This window comes from Serinus canaria, chromosome 1, assembly GCF_022539315.1.
Source record: "Serinus canaria isolate serCan28SL12 chromosome 1, serCan2020, whole genome shotgun sequence".
Classification (NCBI taxonomy): Eukaryota; Metazoa; Chordata; class Aves; order Passeriformes; family Fringillidae; genus Serinus; species Serinus canaria.
In genome coordinates this window covers 29375797-29394537 of record NC_066313.1, presented here as the reverse complement: position 1 = coordinate 29394537, position 18741 = coordinate 29375797, and the positions used below count along the sequence as shown (strand labels likewise).

Here is an 18741-nt window from a genome sequence, read left to right as displayed (position 1 = left end):
AGCTCAGGACAGATGATTTGTGACCACCTGGGGCCATGCCCATGTCACTCAAGCCCTCCTCACTGTGTCAGTATGGCTGGGCTGGGTGTGAGGGCAGGTTCTGGCTGTGTCTGCATCTGATGTGCTTGGAGTGGCTTGGGCAGCCTTGCCTTGTGCCCAACAGGACCCATGCATGTGTGGAAAGGCAGTGAGGGAGGCTCTGCCAGGAACACAGGGCTGGACTTGCTTCCTGACTGCACCACTGGGCTTGGAGGTGGGATTTGGAGAGTGCAGGGAGCCTTTGGACAACTGCCCAGAACAGACTCCAATGGCTGATCCTTGGGTATTAACCTGGGCTATTGGCCAAGGATGTGGCAGCACCTGAGCAGTTCTGAGGCACAGGCAATGAACCCATCCCATTGCTGAAGGCCCTTCCATCTCTGCAGCCTTTCCTGCTGGAAGTCCCTCATCCATTTGAGTGGCAGGAGGCTCATATGGCAGGGACTGCATACAGGCTTAAGGTGGGAAGATCACAGCTATAGGGGATCCAGGTACAAGAAGAAATACTTCAGCACCAACTTTCAAGCATAGGATGGATGTCTGTTCCTCCATGAAGATGCTCTTTCAGGTCAAAGGCAGACCCTGAACTTCCAATTTATCACAGAATCATAGAATTGTAGAGTCATAGAACCACAGAGTCACAGAATGATTTAGGTTGGAAGGGACCTTAAAGTTCATGTAGTTCCAGCCCCCTGCCATGGGCAGGGACACCTTCCACTAGACCAGGTTGATCAGATCCCAATCCAATCTCTCCTTGAATACTTCCAGCATAACACCACATTCAAAGCTTCTCTGGGCAATCTGTGCCAGTGCCTCACCAAGCTCACAGCCAAGAATTTCTTCCAGATATCTCATCTAACCTCACCCTCTGTCACTTTAAAGCCATTCCCCATTTGCTCTATCAAAACATGCCCTTAGAAAAAGCCCTTTAAAAAGTCCTCTATGAAAACTAATATGGAACTATATGAAACTAATGTTGTGAGCAGAAATCCCTGGCAAATGACCGTGATGGAGGGATGAGGAGATGCTGCAGGACCTTTGGAGAGCCTAGGCTGGATTGTGCTTGGAGCTGTGCACTACTCTATTACTGCTGCTGGTTTCCAAACATGCACAGTCTCTGCACCTCTCCCCACAGTGGTGCTGAGGTCCCACAGCAATTCCAGAAGTCCTATTGCCATGCTGGTGTGCACCACCAGCAGACACAGGCAGGGCTGCAAAGCAAACAATACTTTTAATCCTACTGCCCCAAAACCAACAAAATTGAGGTGTGGGTGTTGGTGGGAAAGCTCAGCCTCCATGCCTTCATGATGGTCTGTGGCTTAGCCAGGCTTACATAGACTTTTTTTTAGAATGCGCACAAAGCCAGACTCAGTAAAGGCACGTGGTTGACACCAGAGCTCCTGTGCTATATCCAGCATCAGGAATCACAGCCCCAAAGGTGCCCCCCCAGGTCTACTGCTCAGGACATCCTCCAGGAGAGTATCAGGATGTTTGGGGGACTGAGGTGTTTGTAAGGCTTTCCCCCTAAGAAAGGTCCTTGCAAGCTGTTTCAGTGGTGGAGGCAGAGAAGTAGGATGCTCATTCTCTGTGTAGTATTTGGTGACACATTTTGTCCCAGAGGATGATCCCAGAAGCTGAAGAGTCAGGGAAGATTCCTCCAGGGCACAACGGAAGGGCTGTTTCCAGATGTCTGCTCCAGGCTCTAAAGGGTGGGCTGCAGAGGCACACAGCTCCTTCATGCTGCAAAGGCTTTGAGCACAGGCAGCTGGTGGAGGGAAGCTGAGATGGAAGCAAGATCCCACTGCTAAAGCTTTGGGTCTGTGTGTTACAGCAGCAAGACTGGAGATTCCCATGGGCAGGGCCAGGCTTTTCAAATGCTCCCCATGTGCACTGTGCAGGTTTGTTTTCCAAGGGAAAGCCATCCAAAATCCTTCTACTTCTACTTTGCCCACAAACTCTCTCCCCCCATTTTTATTTTTTCAGCAGTCTACAGAGCTTCTCTCCAAGTCAGGTGAGGCTCAAAACACCAAGTTCCCTGCACTGTGGTGAGTCTGGGGCATAGGATGCAAAGGTTTATAGTCAGAGGAGGTTACCCATTCCCACCGTGGATTTTCTCAGCAAATGTGAGTGTAACCTTGTGTGAAAGACTCATGCAGATCACCTTGCCTCAGTCTCAAAGTCTACAGAGAAAATAATTTGAATGGAGTTTGGTCAATCGAGCAAATTCAAAAGGCTCTGCAGAGCCACCTTGTGCCCATCAAAAGCATTCTGGAAGAACACAGCAGCTCAAAAGCAAGGAGTCTGAATAAAATATACACAATTTATTTATTTATAGGAGGTTTACAGCTGTACAATGTTGGCTTTCTGTTTGGACCACTCTGATCTTGTGCAGCACGATACATCAGTGCCTTTGGAGATGAAGACAAACCACAGCTTGTTTTAACAGGCAGATGTCAAAAAGAAATGGTTTCCACAGAGTATAATGCCAGGCTGCTTGCAACCATTGAAATAATTAACAAAAGAAATGTGAAATAAATCAGACATGTGTCCTGTCCCACTCATGAGGGACTGGAAAGTGCTTTTCAGACCTGCCCTCCTCTCAAAAAACAAACAAAAAAACCTCCTGAATATTTCTGTTTACTTCATTCAAAGAGAACAGGCATCAACAATAGGAATGGCATTTCAATATTTCCCCTCCCTCATCTGCTCTACAAATAAGAGAAAAAGAAGAGAAAAAAGTTCTACCATTGGAAATGTAGGGTAAGAAGGCTTCTGCTCAAACTTTTCCAAAACTTTTTTTTCTTAAAAAAAAAAGGACAAATATTACTGATATTAAGACAATTTGGTCCTGATATAGAGTGATTTTTTTAAGAAGCTATTAAAAAGCTGCCTTTCCTCTCTTTATGGCTTGATTCTCTGTAGGGAGGAAGGAGATTGCCCATGGGTACCACAACTCCTTGGTGAGCTTTGGCACTGCTCCTTGGGGATCTTGGTGCCATTTGGCACATGGCAGGGCACTCCTGGATAAATGGCTCTCCTTTGCTGAAGCTATAATAGCCTGATTTCCCAAAAAAACAAGGCAAATGTAGGCAGGCTGGACACCTCCATCTGCTGATGATGGTGCAAAGCTCCCGTCATGTTCCTGCAATGCCAAATAGCTCATCCCCCTGCCAGGTGAGGTATCTTTGGGCACCCCTCTCACACATCACTCTGAACATAAGCCTGTGAGATCTTCTCCTAAGACCCAAATCACACCTTCTAGCCCCACAATCCTGCTTCTGTTTATATTCAGGGATGAGTCTCATAAACAAAACCAAGATAAAATCAAAATATCTCTGAATTGGTCTTCCTAAATTCAAGGATTTGCCATGACTGTGGAATCAAAAAGTTGCTTTACCTAGGAGCACTTAAGTAAATTCTGCAAGACACTGAACCAAACTTGGAGGGTGCTCAGTGCAAGCCAGGAGTAATTGAGATCTGGAAAGATCATGGGTACCGCTGCTTGCCTTTAAGTCCTGAAAAACAAGACCTAAAAACAGAAGCAAATTGGGTAAAAAAGCAAACTCTTAACTGCAGGACTGTGGAGATGGGAAAAAGGGGGAAACAGCCCGCAAAAATCAGTGCAGTTGCACTGTCCACTTCTGGTTGCATCAAGAACTGAGCTGGCAGGTACTTTGGAGAACACTTCACCATGTTTCAGACTTACCAGACCTTTAGGGACTTTGCAACCCAAACAGACTTGCAGGACAAACAAGAGTATTTAGTAGGACAAGCAGAAGACCTTTGCTATAACAAAAGAAGGCTTTCCTGTTCACTTTTGTTGCAGGAAAAGGATTCTGCCCTGGTCAAAATTTAGGAAGACTCAAAGATTTTATCATATGTATTAATTTCCACTTGCATGCAGGTGACTGCAAAATATTTGCTTAGAAAATCTGACTGAAAAATCCCTTAACTTGCACCACTTTAAAGGCACATAAATAAAACCCCCAAACAACAGGAGGGAAAAAAAATGGTTTGAAACTTGTCCTAGTCAGCTGCTGAAAGGTCAGACAACGGGTTGTTGTTTGGTTTATCTGGGATGGTTTATAAGAAGTCAGATTCTGCCACCCAGTGGAACAAGGAAGTTTTCATGGAAATCAGGAGCAGACTGTAGCCCCAGACACATCCCAAGGATGCATTTGGGTTGGCTCTAGGACTGTGCAACTCATCCTCCACAACAGAAGACTGAAAATTAAAGGTGAGATATGGACACTGGTATGAATTAAATATTCCCAGCATTTTCAGGCTGCACTGGGAGCAGTGCTCCTCAAGTACAAGCTAAAATCCCACTATTTTTAAAAAGAATTTGAAGAAGCGAGGCACTGAGAAATGATGCACTGTAGGCAGCAGTACAGATGGAGCTCATGGAGCGAAGCTCCCCATCCCTTGAACTTGACACTTTGGCCTTCAGAGGAACGAATCTTCTCTTGCCTAAACACTGAACTGCCCCAGCAGACAACCCACCCCAGCTCCTGGGGCGAGCTCTTGGGATGGGGACGGCATGGAGACATGGAGACAGCAGGCACCTTGGGAGTTCAGGAGGCACCCACAGGAGCTGGGTCCAGACTGATTCAAGTTCAGAAACTTGACCCAGAGAACAGTTATCCCACCGCAGCTGTTGACATCTTTCTATACTTCGGAGTTGCGTGGGGCTGAACAAGACTTGGGTGAAGACAGCTTGTCCCCAGAATGATGGAGCCTTTGGTCTTGCTGCCCCTGTGGATTTGGGCTGCCTTGGTGCATTTTCCTTGCAGTTGCAGTACGCAAACCCGCACCCAAAAATCACCCACAGACCCCGATCTGTTTGTCCACGTCTCCTTTGCTGTGGTGCCTCCGCAGATAAGCGATTACATGGCAATTTCAGGGAGACAGCTCCATGCACACTACTCCTAACCCAAGCAGACACATTGAAGATGCACTGAAGCAGCTGGTGGGACCGTGGTGGCCACAGGTGTGCGTGGTGACACATGTGTGTGCCAGCCTGTGTAAACAAACAGCCCCAGGGCATCGTGCTCTGGCTGTCAGGACACACAGCGTGCTCACCGCCGTCCCACAGCGCACGTGGCAGCCAGGGGGGCTGCAGAAGACGCCAGCAGAAGGATCATTGTGGTTCCCCCTAAAAAAGGCACCATTTTTTAAACATTGAAAACACAAGTTTGGCTCCTTGGAGTGGAATGCATGCATGGTTCATATACACTTTGCAGAGGGTAGGTAGGCTCTGTGTGTTCTCTCTATATATGTATATGTACGTGTGCATGTTTCTATTCACATATGTGGCACCAGAAGAGTCACCCTCGAGTACTCAGACATTAGTGAGGATGTTACTGCTGAGCAGCATCACAGCAATGGTTCCAGGGAGGTCGTTTGACCTCCTGTTCCCCCTGTCCTGGAGGTGCAGCGTGTGCACCGACTGCCGGTCGCTGGGATCCCCCGTGAGCACCACTTGGCCCAAGAACTCGTCGCTTATCAAGTTGTGGTTCCAGATCTGCGGAAACAAAACAGGGATGAGGGCAGCTCCTTCAGAGATGCAGCCAACCTTCATGAACTGGGGAGAAGGGGTTACTGGGGACATGCCCTGAGCTGAAGCCAGGGAGGTGGTGAGGTGTGGGGGTGTCACTCTGGAAGTGAGAGGGGAGAAGGACATGCCTTTCCCAGATGTCAGCGTGGTGGTGAGAGGTTGAGCTGCATTAACTAATGGTGCTCAGCCTGGGGAACAGGTCTGCTGTGGACGGTGTGAGGAGAGGGTGGGGGGTCCAAGGGAGAGAGAATCTCCATCCCTCAGCCCACTGCTTGCCTGCCAGGTACCTGAACAATGATGGGTTGTCCTGGCTTCTTGCGGTAGAAGAGCCCTTTCACATCGAATTCTGGTGATACCGTGTTCTTCTTCACTGGAGAGCGAACTTTCTGCCCTTCACACTTGATGATCACATAAGGATCAGCTCCTGAGGAGAGAAAAGAGAATTTTTTCTTTGTTGTACCTTCTGTAATTCCTTAGAGTCCTTTTGCAGGGTGTCATGCAGTACTTTGCCTCCATATCCCACCAGAAGAGATGAATATCTGCCAGAGGGTTTGTCACACCCCAGATGATATCTGTTGAGCTCAGCTGTTTGACTCAATTTAATTCTATTAGGTGGTGTTGTTTCTGGGCAGCAGGTGCTGATGGACTGCTGTGAGGCTGGGGAAGGGTCTGGATGGAGCACAAGTCTGGTAAGGAGCAGCTGAAGGAGCTGTGGGGGCTCAGCCGGGAGAAAAGGAAGCTTGGGGGGACCTTATTGCTCTTTACAACTCCCTGAATGGAAGATATAATGAGGGGGGTTGGTCTCTTCTCCCAGGAAACAAGCAACAGGACAGGAAGAAAGGGCCTCAAATGCACCATGGGACATTTAGACTGGATATTAGGAAACCCTAATTCATCAAAAGGGTTATCAAGCACTGGAACAGGCTGCCCAGAGCAGTGGTATAGTCACCATCCATGGAAGAAACTAAAAGATGTGTAGACATGGCACTTGGGAACATGATTTTGTGGTGGATTTGCAGGGCTGAGTCAAGGGTTGGGTTCCATGATCTTAGAAGGCTTTTCCAACTGAAACACTTCTATGATTCTATGAAAGGGCTGCCTCTCTTGTCTCCATATTCTACAGGAACACTCCTTCATCATCCCATACTCTTCTGACCACTGCCGTAAATGCTCCATGGAGGACATCATCCTACTCAAACCTCCTTTCAACATTTGCTCTCCTAGAGGCAGGTAGAAATAAAAGCATGGAGAAGAGAAAGAGGCTCACACAAGGAAATACCAGATGGAGGATAAAGCTGGAGGACCAAGTTCACATACTACCAGCCCACAGCTGGAGGGGACCTGAGCTTCCAGGAGAAGAAAAGAGTCTCTCATTAGTGAATACTTTCACCTTGCCAAACAAGTGCTTGTTTTGGGAATTTCAGTAGAGAGAAGGAGCTATTGCTATGGTAATTTAACAGCCAGAATGCATTTTCTTACCATGAACTTTAGTGGCTATGATGAAAACACAGACCGGTTGGATGAGTTTTCTTGTGCAAGGGAAATGTGGAAATGAGGAGGAACAAACAAGCCCCTTCTGAGGGCCAGGGATTTTGATTGCCAGACCACCTCTTTGCTAGCTGTCTGTTTGCAAGGACCTGGCTCCCCTGGTGAGACACAGCTGCTGGATTTCACAGCTGTTTTTCCAAATTACTTTGTCTTTTGGGATGTCCCATTATATACTCAGATTCCATCAGCCAGAGCCAAATTCCTATCTGCAAATCACTATTTCCAAAGTAGTGCATAAGGCCTGGCCTGGGATGCATGAGAGATGCAACTGCACTGGAAAACACCAAACACACTGTTGGTGGTGGGAGCTGAACAGCTGGAAAACAGCTGGAAGAAAGCAATTCACAAGGGGTTTTTGGGGAAAAGATGTTTCATGACTCCAGAACCCACAAGAAGGATGGATAAACCTCCTTGTTTCTGCAAACACTTCACTTTGGTTACAGATTTCCCTGCACTGCTACAGGTGCACTGACCTGCTGTAAATAACACAAGAAAAAACCACCTGCCTGGGGTTAAATTCCCTCCCCAAACACCAGACAGGGTATAAGGACTCCCTTTGTGGCATGTGATAAATAAGCACACTTGACTAGTCCTTGCTTAGAAAAGATACTATTCGTTACTTTCAGGGATATAGTGATAGGCAGCACTGATAATAATTACTGGGTGAAAAAAAAGTATCATTTTAATTGGGTTTTATTTTGAGTTTTTAATTTTTCAATTTTTATGTTTTAAATTCAGCTTGAGAGCGTTTGGCTAAATCTTGTCACAATTACCACGTATCCTTGACTCAGGAAATGGGGGAGAAAGGCTAGGATCTGATCTATTTCCAGGTGGAGAGGTATTTGCTTCCCTAATTGTAGCCTCTAGACCTTTTATCCCCTAGGAATCTCCTAGTACAAGCCATCACTACCACTGGGTTTCCTGGTCCAGAGGCAGACCGAACATGGGGCTCTTGCCATGAGCCTCTGTGTGGCTGCAGGACATGGGGAGGTGTGGTCCTGCTGCCATCTTCCATGCAGGAAAAGTGATGGATGTCAGAATTGATCTAGATCCACACCATCCCAAAGTGAGCTATATTTGGCATACCCTCTGCTGATAAGACATTCATCCAGCCCCCAGTGATGAATACCACACATCAGGCTCGTTCTCTGTCCTTCTTACTAAGAAATCTTTAAATACAATTCCTGACTTTTACAGCTGCTCATACCTGGGAGGAAAGCTTGGCTTGTTACAGGACCTCTGCTAAAGGCTTTGGGGAAGTTTTGGGAGGGTCCCAGGTAACAGCCTAAATATAACAGCTCCCAGATCAGGTCCACCGCAAGAAGTGCGTTTAGCTCTCCATGGACTTTCTTTTCCTCTGGTGTATGAATCAAGCATGTTCACAGAAAAAAAAAAAAAATCTGAGGATATAAATTCCAGCAATGTCCCACTTCATTAACCACTTCCCAACTCCTCCGGGGCCAGACGACAGGCAAGGAAAGACCAGTACCTCCTTGGGAGTCCTGATTCTTGAGCCCAGCTGCAGCAAGGACATGGATCTGGGATACTACTTGTGGGTAGCCACACATCCCACTCCAACAGGTGTGTGGTGGCTCATCCAGTGTCAGCTCTCTGCAAGGAAAAACATGTGGCCTTTGAGTGGTGCCCAGTGTTATCCCAAAGAATTTGCTCTGGCACAATAAAGGACTGTAGAGGCCATTCATTCAAGTGTTGGATTCAATGACCTTTGGCTGATTCTTGTGTGTCTCTTCCAACTCAGAATATTCTGTGATTTTGTGATTCTGTGATTTTGTGACTGTGACACAAAGTCTGTCCACTGTCAGACTCTGTTCCCCACTCCAATCTCCTCAACCTGGGCTTGGGATGCTCTCCCATATCATGTTTAGAAGCAGAGTGGGAACTTCTCTGCATGTCTGTGGAGACACCTGTAAAGATGTCTTGTCTCTTGACCACCCTTAACAGAAAGCCAAAGTGCGGCTGCAGGCAAGGCTACGACCATTCAGGAAAACCACAAATCCAAAGCACAGGGCTGTCTCCAAAGAGCCAATTCCTCCCCATCCCTGCTCGAGGTCCTTACCGGCAATCTGAAGGCACATCTGTGAAAATCCTGAGAAGGAACTCGCCTTCATGACCAGGGTCAAAAGTGGTGGGGATGATGACGTAGCGGCCTTCCTTCAGGTCTGTCCTCAGGAAGACGCTGCGGGAGTTGATGTAGATGGAGCTGGCCACCTTCTGCTGCAGCGTGTGCATCCGGTAGTTCCTGTTCAACTCCACCTGGGCAGAGACCACAGTGGGTCGTCACTGGCTGAAAAGGCACTGGTATCCACCATGGGGGGGGGGGGAAATTGCAAGGACTGAGTCCACAGTGCCAGGAGAGCTGGATTTAGGAGAACCAGGAAAACGGTCCCAACTGTGCTGGGTGGAAAACAAGTGTGGATGAGACTTTCCAAATTCTTTTGACTCAGGGACTCATCTCCTGCATCCCAGCTTAACACTGCAGACCCAGCAAACAACACATAAGGATTAGTCTATCAGATTTCAACATTTGGAGAGAAAAGACTAATGGTTGCTTTTAGCAAGAACTGCACAGAATCACAGAATGATTCCGGCTGGAATGGACCTTCAAGATCATCTGGCTTCAATCCCCTGTCATGGGCAGGAACACTGCCCATTAGAACAGGTTACTGAAAGCCACATAAAGCCTGGCCTTGAACATTTCCAAGGATGGGGCATCCACAGCTTTTCTGGGCAACCTGTTGTCCATGCTGTCCCCTTTGATATCCCTCTTCCTCTCTAGAGGAGGGCAGGCTGTGCTGATGGCACCCCAGAAGCACCCTGAAAATGCTTAAATGAACAATCTGATCATGCAGGGCTGGTGTAGCACTCCACAACCAGCAAATTTACAGTGGCATTCAGGCCAACATGCAGGAACCCCAGCCTACCTTATGGATATCAAAGCCTATGGCCAAATTTTCTCCTTTGCCCTCTTTGCGACTGGTCCTTTTGGGCTTCTGCTGGATGGAGATCAGCACTTCATCTTCTGCCTTCTTCACATCAAACACATACTAGAAACAAAAAGAGGAAGGTAAGGGAAATATTTATTAATACAGGATCCCTGGGCATGGGTGGGGGTGGATTTAACAGATCTAACATCAGCTTTTCCCAATGCACCTCCATGCAGGGACATGCATGTCTTCAAAAGGCTACAGAGATGGAAGCTGGAAACAACTCATCCTTGATGACAACTTCTGCAACAGACCAGACCATCCTTCAATTGCTTGTTAGATGAAAGACTCAAAAGGACCTGGCTCATGATTGTAAGAATCCAAGTTCAGAGAGGACAAGAATCATTTATTATGGAAAAGACCTCTAAGATCACCCAGTCCAACCCTTAAACTAGCACTGCCAAGTCCACTGCTAAACCATGTCCCCAGTGCCACATCCACATGCCTTTTGAATGCTTCCAGAAATGGTGACTGTACCACTGCTCTGGGCAGCCTCTCCTAACATCTTCACCCTTCCAGTAAAGAAGTTTTCCCTAAAATTCAATCTAAACCTCCCCTGGCACAACTTGAGGCTGTTTTCTCTTGTCCTACCACTTGTTACCCGGAAGAAGAGACCAAATCCCATCTGGATATGATTTCCTTTCAGGTAGTTGTAAAAGCCATAAGGTCCCCTTGAGCCTCCTTTTCTCCAGAAAGGTTTGTTCCAGGAGATGAGCTTCAAGCTAGAAGGAAATGGCTCTATGGGCTACACCTGTCCTGGTAAATTTAAAAGGATCAAAACTTGGGCACAAAAACTGGAATCTGGTCATTCATATGTCCAGATTTTTGAAGATGACTCCTAGCCCTGTTTGACCGGAGCCAGCCAACTGCTACCCTGTGGCATAGTTTGTTTTTCCCTTGTGCCAAGATGCTCTGCGCTAAGCACTTGGATGCAGTCTCCTGATAAGAGGGATAATGTTAATAGAGCTGGCCTCAGTGCTGGTCATGCTCTGCCAGAGAATTGCAGTAAGCACAAATAATATATTACAGGTCTGGTAGCGTTTTGGCCTTCTAGGTCTCTGTAGGAGAGTTAAACAGTTGGAAGCACACGTGAAGGCTCCAGAAGGCCCTCTGCCCCATTACTCACTTGGGGGTTCTGCAGAAAAGTGTCCTTGTGGTTGATGCAGCCTCCAGAGCGGTTTTTCAAGGGGTCACTGCTTCTGGTCCATGCCCCGTGTAGCACTGCCTCCTCCCAGGTCTTGTGGATGCTCAGGTAGGAGGTGTTGATCAGACGGCACTTGATGATGTCCGTGAAGTATTTGCAGAAATCTTCAAAGGTCATCCTGAGTCAGGAAAGGGCAGAACTGGGTTATGCTGCTTCATTCCCTGGAAAGGTACCCTGCAGGGATTTTCTTGATCACCTGTTAGAGAGTGTGGGTTGTCTCTGACGGGTGATGAGTAACAAAAGTTATTCATCAGATATTTCCAAAAGAGATGGAGATACCTTTCTCTATGCCTGCAGTAAATACTTCTTGAGTTCAAACAACAGATCTCTGTGTTTTGGAGTGGGAGAAGTAGCACAGTGGCCCTTTTGCCACACAAGAATAAATGTACTGAATTATTCCTGGTGAGGCTGTGAAGTTCAGCTCACTTATGACAGGTTCTCAGTACACTGGTGAAATGGTTTGGCCCCTGATTGGTGCCCTGGAAGAGCACTTTGCAATTCCAGGGCCGTGGCCATCAAAAGCTAACACCCATGGGCTCAAGGAGGGAGCTTCACTAGAGATCCTGTGGCTTGGAAGCCTGTTTTCTCTGGCTAGCTGTATGCATGGAAAAGATGTACGTGCTCCATGAGGTGGGAGGATGCTGTGGGCATGGCCTGTAGTGACAAACCCAGGAGGGACTCACCAGAACTCCCCATCATCTTCCACTGTCATTCCCATCTTCTCTCTCTCACTTTTACTCACTTTCTGCCACTCCTCAGAGCTGTGGGAAGAGACCAGGATCAGAGGTAAGGGACACACAAGAATCTGAGGCACAAGGACCGTGTAAAGCCAGTCCCCATGCTGCTCTGGTTAAGGTCATCTGCCAAACACAGGGAAGTGCAGCATGGCTTGGGACTTCAACTCCCTTCCTGACCAGAGGAGTAGAATCCAGTCTGGCAGGGTTTTATTTGGCCAGTACAATCACAGCCCTATCCATAAAGATAACAAAATTGACTGTGGCCAAAGGCTCTGGTTGCACCAGCCCTTGGTTCCTCATCTCATTCCCAGCCATCACAGCAGTCAGTGGTGGCAGAGGCGGATTCTGTTGGGTGCTCATTCTGCTGGGATAAGACTGGGAGCACAGAGGTGAGCTATGAACATCCTTCACTTGTATGAACAAACATGGAATCATAGAATCACAGAATGGTTTGTGATGGAAAGGACCTTAAATATGATCTCATTCTAACCCCCCTACTATGAGTAGGGGAACCTAACACTAGATCAGGTCTCTCAAAGCCCCATCCAACTTCGCCTTGAACACTTCCAGGGATGGAGCATCCACAGCTTCTCTGAGGAACTGTGCCAGTTCCTCACCACCCTCACAGGGAAGAATTTCTCACTGAAACCAGCTGTCCATCCCAACTCACGTGTCACTCCAAGGGCCGTTCCACTCCCGCTCACCCCACGGGTTGCGCATGCGGATCATGTCCAGCTTCTCCGACTTGAAGAAGGACAGAAGGCCATGGCCCAGACGGACCTTCCGCACGTCCGTCACCGCGTAGGCGTGGCCCTTCACCAGTCCGCAGGCCAGGCGAGCCTCCATGTCAGCTGCTGACGTGGCCTGGCAGGGGGACACAGACAGTGCTCAGACCAGAGGGACAGGACATGACCACCTCTGCGGGGGCTGGGAAAGAAGGCAACTCAGATTTCCCTGCAGGTTTCATTAAGCCAAAAAGAAGAGCATCAATAGTCAGGGAGAAAGCCAGGTGGCACGTCTCAGATGCCATTTTTTGTGCTGGATCCCCCTTTTTCTTCATTTGCTTCATGAGGTCTCTGAGCTCCCATACTGGCAACTGATAAAGCTCATATACAGATTATACTGGGAGGTCTGGAAACCAGCATTTGTAAAGAGGCCCAGATGCAGACACCAAAATGCCTTTCTCTGGAGTGGATCCCCTCCTAGCCTTTAAAGAGTGCTGGGATGAATGTGGGCTCTTGGACATAGCAACAAAGAATAAAGAGGGTTGACATTCAGGATTCGCTCCTTTTGCCAGCACCCAGAACTGGGAACCCACAATTTATCTGATCTAATTTAGAAGTTTATGACTGTGTAAGACAACTGCATCCTAAAACACCTACTCCCATGGCACTGTGACCATACTGGTAATGTTGCTTACTTTGATGGAGCAGCTGATGAGGCCTCCCCTGTTGTGCACCTTCAGCACGCGCTCAAAGAGGAGGTTTCGCTTGGCTTCATCAGCGATGTAGTCCCCTTCGGTCAGGTCGATAGGTTCAGAGACCCCACCAGTGAAATCCACCAGGGCATCAGCTGTGTTGCCTCCATCCAGGGCCTCGTAACAGCCTGACAACCTGAAAGAGGGTGGCAGGGATGGCACAACACTGGCCTGACATTTTAAGGGGTCGGGGATGATTCCTGGGGCAACCTCAAGGATGGAGATTTGCAGCTGAACTTCAAGTGGGAGAGGACAGCAAACTAGGGTGAAAAAATAGGACCCACATTCCTTGCTGCACTCTTGCTGTCATAGGACCAAGGTGAAAGGAACTTGAAATCTCTAGAATAGGTGTTACTTAAAGAAACATTGAAGGGTGTTTTGCTTTGAGGGTAAATTAGGGCTAGAGAAAGGGTTTTTTCCTCAGTGGTTTTCTTATTGTCTGTTTGAGTTATGTACTACTTCTCCGCAAGAAACATGTTGTTTCCACTGCTGCAAACTAGCTGGTTAATGAACAGAGAAGAAAATCAGAGATCCCAGGTCCCACTTTATCTATCCTACAACTGCCTGGGTACCTACTTGGCATAAGCCTTCTCCACCAAGGCACACCAGAACTCATTCTTGGAGTTGGAGTGGCAGTAGATGAGCTGATTGTGGAGCGTGGGCAGGCGGTCGTCGATCACCACATCCAGCCACTGACCGAAACGCCAGAATTGGAAGTGGAAGATCCCCACGTAGCTCTCGGGTTTCTCAGGGTTCCACTCCTGCTCCTTCCAGTCTGGGATGACCTGCAAAAGAAGAGGCACATATACCCAAATTATTCCTTTTTTTTTGCTGGGATGACAAGGACTGACTTCCACAGCAGCAGTAAACTGACTGACTGTCCACACCCCTGCTACTCCACTTACCTGCTCCCAAAGGATCATGAGCTCAGTGATAAAAAACCCCAAGGTGTCCATGCAAGCAGGCATTATGTACAACAAATAATCACTTTCCTGTGGAGAACTGAGCATGTTGGGGTGGGATAGGAGAGGACACAACTACATTGCATGGAAAGAGCCTCTTCAGGAAGTCACAGGACATGGTGAAACCACCTTTACTGTCTACCCTTGTCCAGCTGACAGAGCTGCTTTTTTTTTGTCGTTGTTTGTTTGGGTTTTTGTTTTTGGTTTTTTTTTGGTGGTGGTTTATTTTTGTTTTTGGTGGTTTATTTTTGTTTTTTGTCTGCTGCCACAAAGCAGGAATTGTGCAGAGAGAATTCCCTCTGAAGAGCCCCCTGACTCCTTAGCTACCAGCAATGATCCAGCCCAGGGCTCTTATTGCTCCTACATTGAAATATTAATGATGCCATCAGCCCTGCAAGCTCACAGGCACTCTTGAGCTGACTGGATCAATAGAAGCAGAGCAGACAAAGGCATGAAAAAGAGTCACATTTGGAGGGCTTGGTGCTTTATAGGAGTGCTAACAACTGTCCCAGAGTCCTCTCTGGAGACTGCCAGGGGAGGTCAGCGAGCCCTCCATCAGTGCCCATGGATTCCCTCCTGACTGGAACTCATCCTAATGAATTGTCATAGAGGGCCTTTGAGATAATCAACTCGCTATTAATGTGGGCTTAGAAATGATCCCAGCATTGATTAGAGGCAGCTGGTGTGCCAGAGCTGGTAGTGACAGCTTCCAGCTGGCTGGCTCTGAGACTTGCTCCTACTGTGCTGGTGGCAGGACACAGAGGTCCCCACCATCCTCCTCATTTCTTCCCCTGGGGACAGCTCTGGGAGCACCCTCCAGCACTGAAAGCAGCAAAAATGGTCAGCTTTCATCCAGGGCAGGGTCCAGGAGCAAGGACTGGTTGTATTTCTACGCTGACCCAGGAGGAAATGAGAGGAGTCTGATCTCCACAGATGTTCCCTGCTAGAGAGTATGCCATGGATGACCCATCCCAGGATCCCACTAAGTCCTGCACTCAGCCTGGTTGTGTGACACTGGGGCAGTGGAAACCACATTCTTCTCCTTCATCCAGCTGTGCTGCTTTTTCCTTGGGGGTTCACAAAATCTGAAGCTGCAACACAATTTATTGTGACAAATTTACAGTGAAAGGTTGAGAGACAGGTAAATTGGGAGCTCAGAAATTCCAGGTTCACCTCCCTAAGCTGATTTAGGGCTTTTTTTCATTTTTCTTAAGAGAGAGAAAAGGTACCTGTGACCCTGGAAAAAACCTCCCTGATTAGAAGGAGAAATTGGTACATGCCAAGTTCTCCAAGCCTTCTGCTGGGAACTTGCCAGTTCAGAATAAGGAGAGAGGCACCCAGCTGTTCCAATCTGCTGGGATGTGGTACAGACTGGGATGAAATTCCCCTGGGAGATGAGACAGGGTAATGTATCTGAAAGTCTTTTTGGGATGCTGAAACTGTGTAGGGATAGTTTCAGTGACTGGTAAAAAGAGGCTCATCCCTGCAGCAGGGAGAGATCACACTTGTCCCCTCACCTCCCTCCCCAGTTCTGAAGGAAACAAGGATCCACCTGAGGATCATTTCCCCTTCTATGCCCAGCTTCAACCCCCTCTTGACCACAAAAAGCCTGCTCAATACTCCACGAAGCCTTTCAGAGAAGAAAGTAATGTTCACCTTAAATTTTACAGGAAGTTAAAAGGGGTTCAAGAATACCAATATTGAGCTGAAATTGGGTGCTTTACTGTGTGCTGGATTAGGGCAGCTTCCAAAGGGATCATGAAGAAGACACAAACAGCCTCAGTCCTTAAGGAGAGCCCATTGTCTAGGCTTTTATTTACTGTGGTACACCAACACCCAGGGAGATAGATATCTGCAGCAAGAACTCTACCCTAGCAACAGCAATGGCATATTGTGAGACTTAGCAGGCAATACCCAGTGGCTCCTGTTATTTGGTCTAAAGTGGTTTGTAGTCAGGGACTCTGCTCTGGGATGAACAAAGGAGGGGTTTTCTATGGCAAAGTCTGCTAGGACCCTAGAGGGTGTTTGGCCAAGCAGGGATGCATCCACTTTTCTCTCTAGTCACCGAGTCCAGCATTTCTTGTAATCTAAACAAAGACATCAACTTGTCTGGCAATGGCCATGGCATGGCTGTAGGATTTGGTGGTTGCTGGGCCTCGGTTTTGGGCAAGACTCAGAGCTCCCACTATCTCTCCAGCCAGTAGCTGCTCTGCTTCTTTCTCCTCTCTGCCTGGCATAACTTGAGCATGTCATTTTATACACTACTGTTGGGCTGGGGAAGGCATAAGATCTGTATCTCTGGAGGTTTTGGAGAAGAGGTTGGACTCTTTTGGGGGCTGGTCTGCCTAAGTCCACAGGCCACAGGTACAAAGTCACCTTGCTCTGGCTTTCCCATCACTGCTCTCTCCTTCACCATCTTGGGAAGATGCCAGGCTGCCCCTTGAGGAGTACTCACACACACTTGAGTGCAATCTAAGCAGAGGACCAACTGTAATAATACTTATCTCTTTTAAGGGACTTTTCTTTCTGTGTGTCTCAAGAAGCTTCATTAAGTACTCTCCACTTCTTGGTGGAGGAAAAGGAAACATCCAAATGTAGTATTTTACTTGCAGTCATGGGGCAAACTGGGCACAAAACACTCTCCTGTTCCAATACCTATAAATGTATCACTTCCCCTCTGCTCCCCTGGTCACCCAGAAACCCTTCCCTGTGTTTTAGAGGGCAGGAGACACTGCTTTTCAGGGACAGAAGCAGCAGGTTCCTGCTCTGTGGCTTGCAAAGTGCAGGACTCATGGCTCTCTGCAGCCTCATGGCTCTCTGTAGACACTTCAGAGTAAATATTTTCATGGGTGCTTTAAAGCACAAATTAGCTCTGCTGCAGAGGACTCATTGCTGGCCTAAGCTGCTCTGAGCTGCTGGCTCTGCCCACGCACACACACACACACACACACACACACACACACACATCTGCTCCAACCCATCTTGGACCAACAAATTCCACCCTCCCCCCAGCACGAAATGGTGGCAGTGGTCAGAAAAGGCTGGTCCAGCCTCCCCATTAGTCCAGTGGGTTTACACTCTGCAGAGCACAGTGAGTCCAAGTGTGTGTACTTCAGCTTCACAGCAAGGTGGATTCTCCATGGGACTGGTCTTCAGAGACGCCAAGCAGCCACAGCAGCAGCACAAGTCACCAGAGCCTGCAAGCACTCAGCACCTTGCAAGGAGAGCAGCTCCATCACAGACAATGGCTAGGATGGAAACTGGAAAGCAGGGCTCTCTCCAGGGGTCCCTGCTGGTTTCTGGTATGGCAATTACTCATTTTTCCACTGGGTTTTTGGTGTGCAGTCGCTACAGTGAGAAGACTGAGGGCAGCCTCATATTTCCCTGTGAGCCTTATACTCCAGGCAAATGCAGCAGCAAGCCCATGGTCCCCTTCTCCCCATCATTTGGACAGTGGGCAGCACATTTGGGGAATATTTCACAGGGCTGAGGGGCTCCAGAAGCACTGAGCTGTTCTCTGCTTTACCACGGTGCTGTCTCTCATTAAAAAGAAAAAAAGAAAAAAAACCCCAGATGTAAAAATGGAACAAAGAACTGGGCTGAAAGAAGCATAGCTGGAAGGAGAAAAGCCGAGCAAGAGGGGATCAGGCTTTAAAAACAATGGAGCCTTTCAGCTGAGCTGGTTCGAGGCCGCCAGTGAAAGTGAGGAGAAAATACATCACCTTGCGGATCTGGGCTAATTCTGCTATCCGCTCCCCAAATTCCTGGGCATCTGCCTCATTGCACTCCACCTCCTCAGCCCCTGGCTTCTTCCAGAAGATGCCCACCGGCTCCAGCAGCTGCCGGTTCATCAGGTGGGTGAGGTCAGGAGTCCAGTGCTGGGAGGTGCCCGTCAGCGTGACCTTCCCAGGTCTCTCCAGCCGCACATTCCAGCGGAGGAAGCGCAGTTGATGCTGCTGGATGAAATCCACTCGGTAGATGTGCTCGTTGGGGCGCAGCAGCTTCTCCCCGTCCTGGGGCCTCATGTTCCTTTGCTGCAGGCTCTGGAAGCGCAGCCGCATGCGCCGGGTGAGCTGCTCGTCGCAGGTGAAGGGCAGCTCGAGCATCCCTGCCCCGGCTGCCATCAGCCTGGCTGCTCCTCTGCTCCGTCCTCAGCAGTGTGTGGCTCTCAAATGGGACACGCAGGGGGAAAGATCAGATGGGCCCCTGGAG

The 18741-nt window shown here is 48.4% G+C and overlaps 2 protein-coding genes across 2 annotated transcripts in view; both read right to left on the bottom strand.

Moving 5' to 3' along the window:
• Positions 1–2339: 2339 nt before the first annotated feature.
• The window catches only part of CAPN5 (calpain 5), a 50537-nt gene continuing 34135 nt past the window's right edge, over positions 2340–18741 (bottom strand). Inside the window, exons 4-13 of the mRNA XM_030234983.2 lie at positions 14144–14352; positions 13511–13703; positions 12761–12954; positions 12037–12114; positions 11276–11471; positions 10087–10209; positions 9222–9418; positions 8634–8755; positions 5884–6020; positions 2340–5563 (exon numbers count right to left, since the gene is read on the bottom strand). Coding sequence (XP_030090843.1) covers positions 5381–5563; positions 5884–6020; positions 8634–8755; positions 9222–9418; positions 10087–10209; positions 11276–11471; positions 12037–12114; positions 12761–12954; positions 13511–13703; positions 14144–14352 — 1632 coding nt within the window. The 3' untranslated portion in view covers positions 2340–5380. The remainder of the gene's footprint in view (positions 5564–5883; positions 6021–8633; positions 8756–9221; positions 9419–10086; positions 10210–11275; positions 11472–12036; positions 12115–12760; positions 12955–13510; positions 13704–14143; positions 14353–18741) is intronic.
• OMP (olfactory marker protein) lies at positions 18173–18653 on the bottom strand. The gene has a single exon (XM_009102698.4). It carries the CDS (start codon positions 18651–18653, stop codon positions 18174–18176), a length of 480 nt encoding a protein of 159 aa, XP_009100946.1. The 3' UTR covers position 18173.

Coding starts and splice junctions, on each gene's coding strand:
- OMP (XM_009102698.4), bottom strand. CDS start 18,653: ATGGCAGCCGGGGCAGGGATGCTCGAGCTGCCCTTCACCTGCGACGAG.